This window comes from Paroedura picta, chromosome 8 (assembly GCF_049243985.1).
Source record: "Paroedura picta isolate Pp20150507F chromosome 8, Ppicta_v3.0, whole genome shotgun sequence".
NCBI lineage: Eukaryota > Metazoa > Chordata > Lepidosauria > Squamata > Gekkonidae > Paroedura > Paroedura picta.
Window position 1 is genome coordinate 48101501 of NC_135376.1, and position 17221 is coordinate 48118721.

At 43.2% G+C, this 17221-nt stretch overlaps 1 protein-coding gene across 4 annotated transcripts in view; it reads left to right on the forward strand.

Annotated features, from left to right (window-relative positions):
• The window catches only part of SORCS3 (sortilin related VPS10 domain containing receptor 3), a 563192-nt gene that overhangs the window by 517128 nt on the left and 28843 nt on the right, over positions 1 to 17221 (forward strand). For all 4 annotated transcript variants that reach the window (XR_013233573.1, XM_077349660.1, XM_077349662.1 and 1 more), the window contains exons 23-24: positions 5968 to 6099; positions 14471 to 14570. Coding sequence is in view for 3 of the 4 variants with exons in the window: in XM_077349660.1 (XP_077205775.1) it covers positions 5968 to 6099; positions 14471 to 14570 (232 nt within the window). In the remaining variant the exon portion in view is untranslated. The remainder of the gene's footprint in view (positions 1 to 5967; positions 6100 to 14470; positions 14571 to 17221) is intronic.

A 17221-nucleotide genomic window follows, 5' to 3' on the forward strand; every position in this document is an offset into this window, starting at 1 on the left:
ATTTATTTTTTTGTAAAAAAAATTGTTAAACATATATTGGGTGATATGACCATATATGGTTATGTTAAAAAAAACATGGCCAGTGATAGGCCTGGAGTGAGTGGGAAGGGGAAGGACCCCAGGCGGGTGTGTATACCATATTCTGCATGATCACACGACTTCTGGGGGTTCTCAAAGCCTGAAGAATGTTTCAATGGTTTCTCAACAGTAAACCAGTTGATAAAGGCTGGTTTAATGAAATGGTTAGCAGTGTCAGACTATGATAGGGGACCACTGTGTAAAGATGAGTACAAGCTGGCTCATGAACAAAAGTTTGTGACAAATTTGGGGCAATCTGTGGTTCACCAAATGAAGATCTCAAAACTCAAAATACTTTTAATGGCATCATAAAAACAAAATTAAGAAAGATGGTTCAGCACAAATCAGATACAAAAAGTTAATTCATACAATAAGGATAAGAAATTTTAGTATGTATGTCTTCCAGGAGATAGTGGATTAATAACTCAAAGGTTTTGTTTTCAGCAGCAGAGTAAAATATTTCATGTGGACAGATTAATGTTTAGGGCAATAAAAGAGAACATGGGTCATTGTCTCAACTGACAAGAACAAAGGTGTTCATTATAAGGAGTATGACCATATCTGCTTCTTGAACAGGCTGTTGGTAAAGTGAAGTTCATGACTGGTCAACCAGAACAAACTTTCCATAAACTTTACAGCTGTTCATGGCAGTTCATGAATTGATACATTTCAAGACAGACTGTCTCTGCTTAATCTAAATATTCACAAAACTTCAAAGTAACATGGAGGGGGTGGAACTTGGAGAGCATGTAGAGGAACATCCAGGGAGTTCCCCTGTTACTTTGCTGTCTCAGGTGATCATTTTCCCCCAAAGTACTTTATTTATTTATTATTTATATTTATATCCCACTCTTGGGGGGCACCTTTCTGGAGGGCCATAATTCAGACCCCGTAAATTCTATTCTCATAAGATTTGGAGATCAGGTAGAAGACAGTCAACCAAATATCCCCTGTGAATGTGGTGTCTTTGGATCACTGGTGGGGGAGGTTTACCAGGTAATGAACCTCATTAACTGAACTGGTTCTTTTGGGGATAAAGGTTTATGACGATGGTTTGTGAACTGGGTATGCCACAAACCATAAACTAAACCACATTTTTGGGTTCATGTCCATCTCTACCCCTGGGATCCAATGCCCTTTCAGCCATAAAGCTCAATTGATGGTCTCGGGCAGTCAGATTCTCTCAATCTAATCTACTTAACAGAGTTGTGAGGACAAAATGAAAGGTAAAATGTATACTGGTATAATTTCCTTATGGTATCCTGGATGATCCAAGTCAGCCTGAACTTGCTAGGTTTTAGAAACTATGTATAGTCAGCCCTAGGCTGATTCTGCACTTACTTTGTTTATCCCATTGTGCATCCTGCTGAATTCAGATTGATTTGAACTTGGGTCTTCCTCTATCCCCCTCCCACCCCATTGAAACAGAAAGTGTTCTGCACTCAATTGGGGAAACTCAGAATGGGGGGCGGGGAGAGAGAGAGAGGATTGGAGACAGCAGAGAAGAGGGGAAAAATCCAAGAGGCAAATTTTCTGCTAAGTTAGAGATCTGGAGCGCAGTCACTTTAAGACAATCCTTGCAACCGGGAACTAGGAAGCCTTTGAACTGATGCCCTGGCCAGTCAGGGAAGATTTCTTTGCTACAGCCTCATGGCTGCAAGTTCACAAAGAGCAGAGAGCTTCAGTCTTCCTGATGCTGTTTTTTCAAATATCAAGGCTTATATTCAGGATATTGCGGGTGAAAAGTAGGATCACCGTGAATCAACCATGCTTGTTGCAGAGGGAAAATTTAAAGCGCCTAAAATAAAAATGCAAATCAAATTCAGTGTAGATGGGAGGGATTCATTTGTACCGGAACTGGGTAAAACAACCCATGCAGACTATACCCTAGTTATTACTTAGCTGTGTTGAAGTTTTGTGAATCTTTAGCTTGTACTTAAGTACTTCTTTGGATGGGAGACCACCAAAGAAGTCCAGAGTCAATACACAGTGGAAGGCAATGGCAAACCACCCCATTCATCTCTTGCCTTGAAAACATTATGAGGGGTTGCCATCATAAGTTAGCTATGACTCGATACACAAGCACACATAATCTTATAAAAACAGTGGAATAAAAATCTGATACATCAATAAACAGACATTTTAGAAATATTTCCAGAACTTTTCAGTATATCTGAGATTGTGCAGGGCACTTACATTTGTGATTTATTTATTTTTCCTTTGGCTCAAGGCAGTTTTCCTTATTTTAAGTCAACATTTTGCCTGGACAACACAGGCTATACAATTTATGAAAAACTGTCTAATGATCTCGCCCTTATATTCTTTTCTAAAATGCTAATCTGTAGTTTCTTTTCAAAAACTCTAGAGCGGTGGTCCCCAACCACCGGGCTGCGGCCCGGTGCCGGGCCGCGAAGGCCCTGGCACTGGGCTGCGGCTCCCTGCCTCCGCAGGGCTGCACCTGGCCATGCATATGTGTTTGCGCCATGTGCAGCCTCAAACGTGCATTTGCGGCACCCCCGTGCAGGCGTGGCTGGGTTGCGCAGGCGCGTTTGCGGCTGTGCATGGTGCAAACGCGCATGTGTGACCCGTCCGCGCATGCATGTCATACGCGGCTGGACGATCGCCCTCCCACCACCACTAGTCCGCAGCCTAGAAAAGGTTGCAGACCACTGCTCTAGAGAATCCACCTTGTCTGTCTGTCTGTCTGTCTGTCTGTCTGTCTATCTCACATTTGTATACTACCCTCCCCTAAGGCTCACTGCAGTTCACAGAGAAAGAAAGTAAACAGGAACAATACATCAAACAGGCTACACTGCAAGAATTAAAACAGGATGAATTCCCTGAATTCCTCCCCCATCAAGAAGAAGAAGAGATGGTTCTTATATGCCGCTTTTCCCTACCTGAAGGAGGCTCAAAGTGGCTTACAGTCACATTCCCATTCCTCTCCCCACAACAGACACCCTGTGGGGTAGGTGAGGCTGAGAGAACCCTGATATCACTGCCCGGTCAGAACAGTTTTATCAGTGCCGTGGCGAGCCCAAGGTCAGCCAGCTGGTTGCATGTGGGGGAGCGCAGAATCGAACCTGGCATGCCAGATTAAAAGTCCGCACTCCTAACCACTACACTCCTACACTCCTAACCACTACACTACACCACTACACCAAACAAAAGTACGACATTTTGCATTTACTGTATGATGAAAATCCACATGGGCCTAAACTATGCCCATTTGACTGATTCGCCTTTTAATTATTCCATTTCTAAGTTTCATACATATTACGCAGTATAAAAATGTAAAAATTAATGTCAACATAAAAATCAAATTTCTAACAAAAGCTATAATTTTATTTTCAATTAAATGCTCAGAAAACTAGCATGGTGTTGCTCTCATGAATTATTCTGAGTGGACATGCTCATAGACCAGATTTAATAGGCTGTGAAGTCCTCAGGACAGGTGAAGGGCAAAAGAACAGGCAGCATACAAAAACATGTTGGAGTGAAACACGCCACAGTGTTATTGATTACAGTAACAGACACGTTAGTGTGGCATAGGACATGGATCCAGGCATTGGACATTCTGCCTGCTTGTCAATGAAACCATTTCCCAACCTACCAGCTGGAGGTAGGCCAGGGATGGTAAGTTAAGTGGACCCACATGGGCATATATCTCTGCTTGGTTTTTTGCCACCTGTGAGTGGAGCCAAGTTAAAGCACACAAGTTGAGTATGCTACTTACTGGCTCCACCCCCAAGTCCCCTTAAGGGAATTCCCACCTTGGGGGATGTAGACCTCTCCACAAATGGATCTGTACCAGTGTCTAAAACTGCTCAAAGCTGTGACAGGTAAAGAGAAAACAAGCAAGACTAACACTCTGCAATACCAGAAGAATCAAGGGAGGGGGAATGGGGAAAAAGTGTACTGAAGGCATCTAACAGCCATGTGGCTATAAAAGGGAAGGGCTAGATCTGGGGAGGGCTCCCTGATATAGGGGTTCCTCCCCTGGCCTGCCCGGCCCAGCATGTAAAATATCCAGCAGCTAATATGATGCTGGGGTAAGAGTTATCAGATTCCAGGAGATGCCCCCAGCTGTGTCCACATCATTCATTGCTGTTTAGCTACCACAACATACCTCCTACTCCCACTGCAAAAATAGCCCTTGATTAGTCCAGGACCATGGCTTTTTTTTAAATTTGCAAACTGATATTTTTCTTCACGTTGTAGTGTGCAAAATTATTGAACATATCTGTGGATGGTCTCATATCTCTGCCCTACCAATGGGCTTGGACCATCAAATTTGCTATTTGTAAGGAATATTCTTTATTTCATTTGTTTGTGTATGTGTGTCTGTATTTTGGTTTTGGGTATGTGCTTTCCACTGCTTTTTGTCGGTTTGATTTCACATGATATATGGCTTTTAAATGTAATTTATACAGCATGTGTTACACAGAATAATGCATAGTGGTGATTTATTATTTTACAAATAACATTAAAATGTGTTTATATTATGGGAAAATTCTGTGTGAGGAACAAGAAAATATATCTGAGTTGCATAAGGGAGGAATAAAACAAGCAGATTTTTAGTCTAAATAGCAGAGATGAGAAATTTGAAATCATTCAAATCTTATCAGGTCAAATGATTTTCTTTTAATGTTTCCATTGAGTAGCTAGTTTGGTAATTGCATTAAACTGTAAGTTCTCTTCCAGTGTAAGAAATTAAACTAATTCTCTTGAAGTAGAAACTTTCATCTATCCAAGTAAACATGTCCATTTAAGAATATTTGAAATAAGTTTTATGGTTCAAGTGGACATGTTGGGTGCCTGATTTATGAAAGATAAGGAGCAGTATACACCATACATTTTGGATACTCCCCACCCCCCAATTTTTTATTTGAGCTGTGATATATAGAGTTGGAGGCAATGCTTAATGGAATTTTCCACTCTTTTACATGTTGGAATTGGACACAAAGATAAACAAGGAATCCAAATGTTTATTTTATTGTTTATCTAAAATATTTAAATGCTGCTTTTCCATCCAAATAGGATCCCCAAGGCAGCTAACATCAATGAATTAAAACATTTAAAACACTAAATCAACATTTAAGATGTATCTATAAAATGTTTAACAATACAATAAAAATTTTTATATATGCAAACGAACAAAAAACACAAACACAACCAGGGAGGAAAGCCAATAAGAAATTACTGGGTGTAAAATGAAACAAAAAAGTCCTCACTGAGGCCCTTTATGCATGGCGCCAGATTCTGTGCGCTGGCACCATGCCATTGCGGTGGGGCACATTTTCCGTGAACGTGCGGGAGCGGGGCATGCTGGGTTGCCCCAGCATAGCGCGTGCGCTTTACGCCAGGGCTAGGAGGCCTGGCCGAGGTAAGTGCAGTGGCGTGGGCAGGGGAGGTGGGGAGGGGCCGGGGGAGCGGGGGGGCAGGAGGTCTCCCCTGCCAGCTCCATGCCACCATGGAGCCCGCAGGGGCAAGCGGTGTCCCTAAAAGGGACACTGCAGGTTGAGGCTGGGCGGCCCAACAACCCCGGCACAGTGCACAGTGCCAGGCCACCACAGTCCCGGCTTACCCGGGAAGCTCCAGAAGATCCCGCATTCGCTTAACTTGGGTCTTCCGGAGCCTGGGCCCGGGAGGTGCCTGCACTTCCGGTGACAGCATGCATTCTCAGTGATTTTAACCCGAAGCGCTGCTGCCGCCAGTGCGGGCCTTAAGGCTCATGCATAATGGGCCTGACTGGCAGAAGACAATGACAGGAGGAGACAGATGAACCTCCTTGAGGAGGCAGTTCCAAAGTTTTGGTGCTATGATCAAGAAGGGTTTTTCCTCTTTTTCCATCCTATTACTATTCATCCATCTCATCATTTTCTTTAGGTGACTGGTATCCCTGAAGAACAAGTTCTTGTAGCAGTATTCCCTGGTTTGCCTACTGCTGCTGAGTTGTTCATCCTCCCCCATCAAAACATGTCAGAGAGAAAGAAAGGTAGTGAAGATGACTTGGAACAGGTAAGCCAAGGCAAATACTTGTGGGTGTTATACTACGCAAAGACTTTCCCCCATTTTCACACAATATTAATAAATGAAGAGATTTCCATTTTAATTATATCACTGCTTTGACTTCAGTAGATTCTTTACAGTGGTGGTGCTAAAGAGAATAAACAGGTAAGTTTAGCAGACAAGCAAGGGAGGGGTATGTTTGTGTATGTTTGTGTGGAGACAGAGGGAGATACATCCTCTCCTTGCTCAGTTGCTAAACTTCTTGTATAGATATATGTCTCTCTGTGTGTATATATACACATAAGCTTAAATATAAATTCAATATAGGGAAAGTGATTAAAGGATTAAAATAGTAAGGAGGGCAAATAGTTAAAAATATCTTTAGGTACCAACATTTTGTCACTTCTCAGTGTTGTAGCTTCTCAAAATATTCAGGTGTAGCTAATTTTAGTTAATTTTCTGGTCTAGTTCTAATTTTAGTTCTGTTATGATATTAAGCTACCCGTGTATAGCTAATTTTAGTTCTGAACAGGTTAGTTTTACTGCATTATGGTAAGGGTTAGAGAGAAGGTCAAACAAAATACAAGGATTAAAGCTAAAGTCAAAGGGCTAGCTTACTCTCTAATATCACTTTAAAACTTTATCACACCTATATATTAAAGTAGTAACATCAGAGGGTAAGGATAGCGAGTTCACTGAGAATGCTAAACCTTAGGTAGGTTTTTATAATAGAAAAAGGAAAACAAAACAAACTGTAGCTAGGGTTTAAATACAGCTAGCACTTAAAAACAGAGGGTCCCTTTTTAAACTAGATGTAAAATATAAAATTAACTAGAAAATAAGCCCACTGTATATAAAATACAGCGGGCGCTAGTGGATGGGGGGAAGAATGTAGTAAAGGAAGGTAGAAGAGAGGAGGGTTAGGAGTGAGGAAGGAGGGCAAGGGGTGGGTGAAGGGAGAAAGAAAGGAAGGGAGAAAAGTAGAAAAGCATAAAGTCAGGAAGGGCCAAAGAGAGCAAGTGAGAGGGAGAGAGAGAGAGGCAGGAAGTAGATAGAGAATTAGAGGAAGGAAGGAAGGAAGGAAGGAAGGAAGGAAGGAAGGAAGGAAGGAAGGAAGGAAGGAAGGAAGGAAGGAAGGAAGGAAGGAAGGAAGGAAGGAAGGAAGGCAGGGAGGTAGATGGAATGGGATGGGAAAGGGGGGAAGGAGGATGGTGCATGGATGGTCCACGGGGTGGTTGGGGGGGAGTCATGAGGGGGGCAGTTGAGAAGGGGGTGGCTGGGTAAGATCGTGGGGTAGAGAGGGGAGGGTGTGTAGGTGTTTGGGGTGGGGAAAGCGGCCATGGTTCGGAGGGCGACTCATGTGGGGACGGGAGGTGGAAGAGGGTGGGTGGGGGAATGTGCAAGGGGAGGGTGGGGGTGACTCAGGAGGTGGCAGAAGTGTGCGGTGGGTGGGTGGGTGAATATGTGGAGGAGCGGGGGGAGTGCAGTGGTGACTTGGGGGTGGGCGGTGGAAGCATGCAGTGGCTGGGTCGGTGGCTCAGTGGTTGGGGGGTGGGGAAGCAGTGGTGGAGCGGCAGCAGAGCACGGTAGCAGGTTGGGTCGCTGCGGAAGAGTGTGTGTGCAGGGTGCGTGTGTGTGCGTGTGCAGGGTGGGGGGCCAGAAAGTGGGGGCAGAGGGCGGGAGTGAAGCTGCGGGGGCAGAGTGTAGTGGGGAGGGGCAGGTAAGGAGGTGGGGGAGGCAAAATGTACCTGTGAGCAGTGCACGGCAGGCCCGCTGCTCCCAAGGCCGCATGACAGGATAGGGCAAGCGGCTGCCTACCTGCCTTGTCGTCTGCCAGGTGCAAAATGGTGCGTGGCATCCGAAGGCGGGCTAGGTTGGGGGGGGGTTCAGGTGGCGGGCTGACAAGCGGATGACCGAATCAGCTGGCACAAAGCCCTCTGCTTGTCAGTTCGGGGGCAAGGGGCCAATCGTTGCCCCCCCATCCCGGACCGATCTCTTTCACATAGCCCTTAGCGTTTTATTTAAACCACTCCCGCTGAGCAGTGTAAAGATTCTCACAGTCTTTTAAAAAGTGGTTGTTTTTTTCCCCCTGCCAAAAAAAAAAAAAAAGCTGGATGTCTTCTATAACTGCTGAGGTAATTCAGCTGTAGCCCACTTTAAGCGTAAAATAACTAAATTAACATTTGAAATTAAATTATTATCATCATTTTAAGTAACAGACAGCCTGGGAAGGAGAAGAGTTATTGTTCAAGCAGCTCTCTTTCAGCAGCACCTAATGTTAATCAAGCAGAGGCTGACTGATACATCCTCCTTTACTGATTAGCTCCCAATCAGTGTGATTAACTCCAGTGGGTAGGGAAGTTTGGCCTAAGCGATTTATTTAGGGTTCTTATGAGTAGGCCTTCAGCTCTGCAAGGCAGCAGTCAACATTTTAGCGCCAAAGTGCCTAGAACAAGGGAATAAACAGGTATGGTTAGCAGATGTGTGAGGAAGCTTTACTTCAGAGTGAGGAAGCTACAGCACTAGTCTCTCCACATCCCTAAAAGACCAAGCACCCTTTCCACAAACAGATCTACATAAATAGGAAATTTATCAAAAAGGGAGATTTAAAAAAGCAATTATGAATGTTGAATGCCAGCAGGGGATTGGGAGGGTTATCCAGTGTATGTTCTAAGTGCAGCATGTATGACAGCTGGTCAGAAATTATGGGTGTTTGTTTAGTGCAAGGAGCTCTTGGTTTTCTGGGAATGGGTTTCCAACCTTAAGGCCACGGTAACTGACCCAGAGAAGCAGAGAAAATCAGTTAGGCACACACATGAGACGTTTTGGGACTTGTTCCTCACTCCACGAATGGCAGCCCTGCCACTGTCAGGTAGCATGAGGGTCAAGAAGACACAGGCCACCATGCTGAAGAAAGGGGGAATGTCCCCTCAGAAGGGACCCCTTCTATAGTATCCTTTCATACCTATCCTTGGTGGGGGGCTCCTTTTAGTTGTGTCAAACGTACAGAAAACTCACAACAGGCTTCTTAATTAAAGAAAGCTTTATTGGAAAAGTACTATACGCTAAGGACTGAAAAGTCAAATCTGACCAGAGTTCAGATTTGCCTCTGCTTATCAATACAATTCTCCCGCCCAAAACTTGACAGTTCCCAAGGGAGGGGAGACAAGAGAAAAGACATATGTGTAAGAAAAACAGGAATACATTCTCACAACCTTGAGGAGGTGACAACAATCCCGAGAGCCCACAACATGAGATAAGTTTAACATAACAAACTATTCACTTTTATGGCTAGCAAAGATGCCGGACCTGGAGCAAGCAGGCGCCAAGCAATATAAAACAATATAACTGACATGGAGGAACTCAAGCTAATTTATGATAGAGATTCTACAATCCTGACAAGTTGATGATTCAGTTCTTAGGCATGTAAATAGATGGGTTGCAAACCGACATACTGACTATAGGTACAACGGTAACAGACAATATGCATTGTCTATAATTTCTCATGCATGGTCTGAATTGTCTAAATTCCTTATTTATATTCCCACTATAATATGTAGCATAAAAAAACTGAGGGCATACCCCTCCCCAATTATTGCCCCTCAGCCATGAATTCTGTTTTCCTGGACATTCATCAGACTTCAGCTGCAGGATTTTCTTATTAAGGTTGGATGATGAAACCCAAGACAATATGGATTTTATTTGTTTTGGCGTACATGAGGATATGTTTTTGTCAGATGGTACTACATGGTGTTATGGAGGAAGTTTCAAATTTAATCCTAGAGCAAGACAGAAATTTAATTCAATAATAACAACAACAACAACAATAATAATAGCAACAACAATAATACATATACTAATGCTACGTGAACTCATGCTAGTTCAAGGGTGCATGACAGATGAGGAGCCCTGTTTTGAAGCCTGTGGCAACTTCTTTCAAGAGGCTAAGAGAGGGAAGCAGCAGCCTTTCAGCCTGAGCCATAAAGGCTTCTGTTTCAGTTTCAAGCTTCTTTGACACAGTGAAGAAATCTTTTCTCCCCTGCATAGGCAGGATCCATCTTCTGCTTGCTGCTTTAGTATTCCACTAGGCCTACCATGTCTGTATTCTCTTTAACAAAAGGAAGATTTCTTTAATTAGGTCTTTCAGATTCAGTGGAGGACAATGAGAGCCAGTACAGTATAGTGGTTAGGAGCAATTATTCCCCATTCCTTCACATTCCTTCACACAATATGTTCTGTGACCTTGGGCCAGTCATAGTTCTTTAAGAAATCTTTTAGCCCACCTGCCTCACAAAGTGACTGTTGTAGGAAGAGGATGGGAAGAGATTGTAAGCTGCTTTGAGACTCCTTATGGTAGAGAAAAGTGGAATATAAAAACCAACTCTTCCTCTCCTTCACTACACTTACCAAAGTTTCCAGTCTTTGGTAAAAGGACAGATCCCTTGTTCTCCCTTCCTATCTGGGAAGGTGGTGTTCCATCAGAGCAACAGCAATTCCTCCAATGGTATGAATATTCCATCAGCAGAAGAGGAGTTTGTCCTCTATACCAGTGGTCCCCAACCCCCAGTCTGCAGCCAGCCAAGCAAGCTTCTTGTTGCGGGAGGGGGGGGAGGGAAGCATGGCCGCCACCATGCCAGCGGCACAGATGCACATCTGCGGACCTGCCGCGCATGCACGTTTGTGCCCAACTGAGGCGCAAATGCGCACACGTGGCTGTTGCAGGCATGCACACATGCGCAGAGCCACCACGGCATGTGCATTTGCACCCCAGACAGGAGCACAAACATGCATGCGCAGCAGCCCCGCTCATGCGCACATACATGAAACTGCTGCGCATGCATGTTTGTGCCCCCGTTGGGCGGAAACACACATGCGCAGCAAGTCTGCTCATGTGCGTTTGTGCGGGGCTGCCCTCTCTCCCCACCCATTGGCAAATGGCCGCAACCTGAAAAAGGTTGCAGATCACTGCTCTGTACTGTTTCTTCTGAACCATCAACCCAAAAACCATGGTTTTGGGGAGTAAAGATTGCTGCAGTGTAAGAGAGGAGAAAGGCAAGTTGGCACTCTTTATTGTGTCTCTGTGTGTGCTTCATATAATCTTGACTTCTAGCAGAAGCTCAGAATTAATCTTTGTGTGTAATTTTTCCAAGACACCATGCCACCTGATTTGATTAATATTTACTTGAAAATACATCCTACTATAATAAGTGAGGCTTACACCAAATAAGTTTGCATTGATTTGCAACTATGCAGCACAATCTAAAGCATGTCTATTCATAGTTATGAACTACCAAGTACTACAGACTTAGAAATAATGCACATATTATGTTGTTAGATATACCCTAATTTACCAAGTTAAAACCTATTAGTGGGACAAACCTATATCAGAACCGGACATATCATACAAGCACACTTGTCATATGGTTGTGATTTATGCTAGATGAGACACAGCTCTATCAGTGGATCAGCTTGGTGTAGAGAGCCACCTTGGTATAGTGGTTAAGAGTGATGACTTCTTATCAGATGAGCCAGGTTTGATTCCCCAATCCTCCACATGAATCCAGCTGGATGACCTTGGGCTCATAACAGTCCTGATAGTGCTGTTCTCATGGAATTCTCAGAGTTCTCTCAGCCCCACCTACCTCACAGGGTGTCTATTGTGGGGAGTGGAAAGAAAGGCAATTGTAAGCTGTTTTGAGACAACTTTGGGTAGTGAAGTGGGGTATATAAACCAATTCTTCTTATTTCTAGCATTTTTTAAAAAGAAAAATATTAGCCCCACAGCAACCTAATTCAGAGTGGGTTGTACAGGGTGAGAGCAGAAGAATTTTAACTCCTCCACTTCTACATGTTTTTGCTAATCAAAGCAGTCTTCTCCTTCTCATGATTTTATTAGCACTTATCTTTTTATTTTTTTAAAAAAATCTGGCCTGCAGAAGCAGAGTATATAGTTTTGCCAATTGAAACTGATCCCTCCGTGCAAATCTTCTCTCACCTTTCCCACACCGTCCCAAGTTTGGCCCTGCAGGCCACTAAGTCTATTTCAAAGTTCCTTGAAGATCCTTTTATGGTGCAACCCATTTAAATCAATGGCCTTAGAGTAGGTTAGAGTAACTCTGCATAGGTCACATACCGAGTGAGGATATAGAGGGCAGATGTATTTGGAAAGTCCAGTATCCATTCCCTTAAATAAATAGGTAATTACAGTGATCAATAGCAGCACTGATAGTATGGCAAGATTAGAGAACAATAGCCCAAGCTTGCTAAAGCTTCCATTAAGAATTTAAACACCGATTAAATCAGTTAATCAGTTCTGAAGCCCTTGTTGGTGATCCTGTGGGGAAATGAAAACAATTCCCTAAAAAATCTTCCTCTTGTTGATGGTTTTTCATTTAAACTGAAGATATAAGTTCAGTAATGATACTTAGCCTTTTATGTCTGCAGAACCTTTTGGTAAAGCTTACTACAACCCTATAAAAAGATTTAAGCAATCTGAAGAGAAACCCTATATTATTATTACCTCCAAATAGCAGGTAGACAGTTTGTAATGGAAGATGGAGGCTTCCCCGACAAGACCTAACTATTTATTTAATTTTATGCCATTGCTCCTTGACCACTAGTTTGCGGCAGCTCACAGTAGTGAATAAATACAAAACCAGCCATAATAAAACATACAACTAAAAACCTTCTCCAACCCCCCCCCCCACTCTCCAAAACCACTCCCCAAACCAAGCTGTCAGTTACGACTGTGTGCACCCCAGGGTGAAGTAACCAAAGGCAGTATACTGGAGGTGGGGCCAGATCTCTCTTACTTGGCCTCAGCCAAATGCCTGGTGGAATAGCTCCATCTTACAGGTCCTGTGGAGCTGAAAAAGTTCCATCATGGCCTTCAGCTCTTCTGAGAGCTCATTCCAGCAGGCAGGGGCCAGGGCCAGGCAAACTTAATGAGGGCCAGGGATCTCTAACCAGTTTGTGCCCACCGAGCATATGTCCCTACATTGGGCCCAAACTGTGAACAGCCTTGAAGATCAAAACCAAAACCTTGAACTTGATCCAGTATTCAACTGGTAACCAATGCAGCTATCTCAGCACCAGCTGGATATGGGCTCTCCATGGTGTTCTAGTGAGAACTCTAGCAGCTACATTCTGTCCTAGCTGAAGTTTCTGGGTCAAGGACAAGGGAAGGCCCATGTGGAGTGAATTACAGAAGCCTAGTCTAGATATGACTGTTGCATGGATCACTATGGCCAGATGATTTTGGGACAGAGAGAGCAGTAGTAGCCATGCCTGTGAAGGTGGAAAAAGGCCAGTTGAGCTACTCTAGTGACCTGGGACTCTATTGACAAGGAGGCATCTAGAATCACCCTCAAGTTCCTGGAAGAGGGTGAAGTTCTCAATTGTACCCCATCCACGGTGGGTAAGCACAATTCCAAGTCTGCCCCCTTCCTACCAAACTACAGGACCTCCATCTTGGAGGGGTTGAGTTTCAGTCACCTTTGCTTGAGCCAAACCATCACTGCTTCCAAACATCTGGAGAATCTTTCTGGGGGGAGTCAGGGCAATCATCCATTGAGCAAGACTTCTTCCAGCTTTGAAGTAGTGACCTTAAACTAATGGCCACTGATCAAAAAAGATATCAAAAATAGATTAAAAAAATAATCTTATCCATTTTGTTTTGCCTTAATTTGGGAATTAAGCTAGTAATACCTGGCTGTATCATCAAAGTAAGAATATCTTTGGCATCCTTTTATGAAAAAAATGCATCTTTCTTTGTATGAAGTGTGATATAAATCATCTGGCTATGTATATGTGAGAATACATTTACAAGGGTGTCAAAAAGTATTGCTACTGAGGTTCCAGTTCATACATGCATATGTTTAATCTAAACAATACTTTAGATTAAGAAACAAAATTATTTTTGAAGGATGCAGGATAATCATGAGGGCTTTGGTGAGAAAAAGGCCAGGAAAGTTGTGTTTTCCATCATGACAATGCATCTGCTCATTCTTCAAGGGTAGAAAGGGTACTACAAGAATTTCATTGGGAAACCTTACTTCATCCACCCTCTAGTCCTAATCTTACTCCTTCCGACTTTTTGTTCCCAAACCTCAAAGATCATTTCAAATACAATTTGAGTTCCTCAAAGATGCTAAAGCAGACATTTTGACATGGTGTAAGTGCAGAATTCTTTGAGGAAGGATTAGAGAGATGGAAACACCATCTTCAGAAGTGTATAGACCTAGCTGGGAGATATTTCAAGAAACAATAGCTTCACATGTTGATATTTTTAAAATAAAAGTTCCTATGATTATGTAGCAATACTTTTTGACATACAGTTTTAACAGTGATGTTTACTAAGTTTCTTCAATTATTTTCTCAGGCAGTTGAAATCCTCTTCAATGCTTTAAACCAGAACCTCGTACAATTTGAGTTGAAGCCTGGTGTGGAAGTAATTGTGTATGTCACCCAACTAACGTTAGGTAAGTTTACAAAAGCAATAAGGTATATGGTAAAGAATGCTAGAATGCATTCTCTTTGTGTGAAGAGAATGTTATGGGCATTGGATAAGGTGATGTTTCCCTTTCAGAGCACTCTCACTGCTGGAGGAGGCTTAGATATACAAATGTTCAGAAAGCCAAAACCAGAGACCCATTGTCAGGACCAAAGTAAATGATGAGATCAGTTTCACTAGTGGCTCCAGCCCAGTCCTTTCTGTAACACCTACAGACAAATATCATTCAAAACAGGTGGGAGAGCTGTAACTTTTCCCCACTGGGCTTGAGACTACCTTTAGCAATTAAATTGCATGTTCTTTCATCAGTCTGTTCTCTTTATTGAGAATAATTGGGGCTTCTCTTTCTGCTGTACAGGTGTTTATCACGTACAATAATGGGTCTCTCAGTCCCCATCTCAAAACTTTAGGAGAGTTAAGAACTGGGTTAGTCAGATGACTGAATCACAGTTAGTAACTCTGTGCAGCTCAAAGCAAGGTAGCATTGATATCAATGTGCTTTGGTATCAACATACTTGCAGAGAAAGAGAGAGAGAGCAATCCTCCCATAACTGTAGCTCTCAGAATCATACAGATAATTGAATTGTCAGAATGTTCAGAATGGAGTAAAATTAGTTACCAATATTTCATGAAAATATACCAAACTGCCATAAGATGTGATAGTGTTCACTAGCTTAGATGTCTTTTAAGGATTAAAAAAAACTAGTGACAGTCTGCTTTGGGGATCCTATGTCCTGAATCCCTTTCTCTCTGTCATAGACATATACACATGCAGATACAGACTCCTTCCCCCCACTCCCTCCTGGTCTCGCCCCACTTACCTTCAGCTTCCTCAATGTCCTCCCTGGTTTCTCCCCCCTCCCTCTCTCTCAGACACACATACACACACAGACTCTCCCCCCCAACTCCCCTTTCCCTTCCCCCTTCTTACTTCTTGCAGCAGGAGGGCTGCTGTGTTATGCGGTCCTCTGCCACCTCAGGTGGCTGCCCCAAGGCTGGCAGCTGCAGGGCTCCTTTGGGGCTCTGGTGGCACCATGGCAGACCACTGAGCAGGGCCTCAGAGCTGGGCCTCACTGCTCTGCTGCCACCAGCTCTGCCTCCTGTCTTCCAAGGCTGGTTCCACTCTCCTGAGAGTGGGACCAGCCTCAGAAGATGGGCTGTGGTGGTGGCATCAGAGCACTGGGCGGGGCTCAGTGCTGGGGTTCACTGATCTGAAGCCACCACCACCACTTCAATCTGCTGGTGTGCTCCCTGGGGCAGAACAATGGGTGTCATGTCCAATATTTCCATTACAGGGAACATGGCAGTAGATGTGTTCCACATAAAAAATCCATGGAGCAGAAATTTATCAACAGAGATTTATCAGAACTATATGAGGCAGAATACTTGTGAAAACCAGATGATAAGGACATGTAGAAAGATGGTTGTTCTCTTGCCCTGGCTGTGCACTGCTAGAAACAAGATGGTGGACTCTATGGACTCTTGCTCTGATGTAATGCTGCTCATCTTATAGTCTCTGATATTGATTATGTTATCAGAGCTGATGTAAAAAGGAAGATCGCTTTCCACAATAACATGCAAAATCAGACAAAACAAACAAAATGTCCTGCAAGAAAAGATTCATAATAGGAAAATGACAAGAATGAGATTTTTTTTTTTAAAGAGGAGCTTCTGCATTTTAAAACTTTATGTCCAAGTTCCTAATCAGATTCTGGTTTAGAAAAATATTGTCATGCCTGTAGTCTGGCTTTCTGTAAGCAGTATTGACAGTACATTTATTAATATAAACAAACAAAAATTTCCAGCTATGCAAATTACTTATCTACTATCACTTACTATGTGTATAAGTATATTACCTTACCCTTCCTTAAAGGGGGATTTTCTATCTAGCTGTTTCAATTTTATTTTATTCTTCCCTCAAGGAGATAAGGCTGGAGCACAAAGTTCTCACCTTCTCTGTTTTATTATCAGTTCAACTTATCATGGTAGGCAAGACTGAGAATAACTGGCACCAGGTCACCTCATAAGCTTCATGGCAAAGCAGGGATTTTGAACTGGATCAGTAATACTGTAATTACTACATCTCATTATATGCCACCAACACTCATAAGATACACAATACAAGAACATCATGTCTCATGAGTCAATGTAGTGAAAAGCAGGAGATAATTACTGAGATTTGAACCTCTCTAGTAGCTAACTTTTAAGAGGAGCAGTGCTTGAGTTTGGGCCTGCTTAGAAGCAAGGCTATCCCTAGTTGCAGATGTGTGGATGAGTTTTCAATGTTATTTTGGTGTGCCAGAACAGGATGTTCAAGTTACTTATACCTCCTTCTGCTGTGATGTCTTATCATAAAGACAGTCTTTGTACTTTCCTGGGAAATGTGTAAGCAGGATTGGAAGAATATAATTGTGCTGTCTTGCCGAGCTACATGCAGGACCAAGTGAATGCTCCTCTGGACCCGGAAGCTGAAACCAAGTTGTCAAGCGAAAGCAAAGTCCAGGAGCCAAGCCAACAAGTCCAGTCCAAGGGGAAATAGAATGGAAGCAGGGCAGAGGCTATCATTAGGGATGTGCAGTTCAGATTCAAAAACGGCCGAATCGGGGCCGATTTGGACAT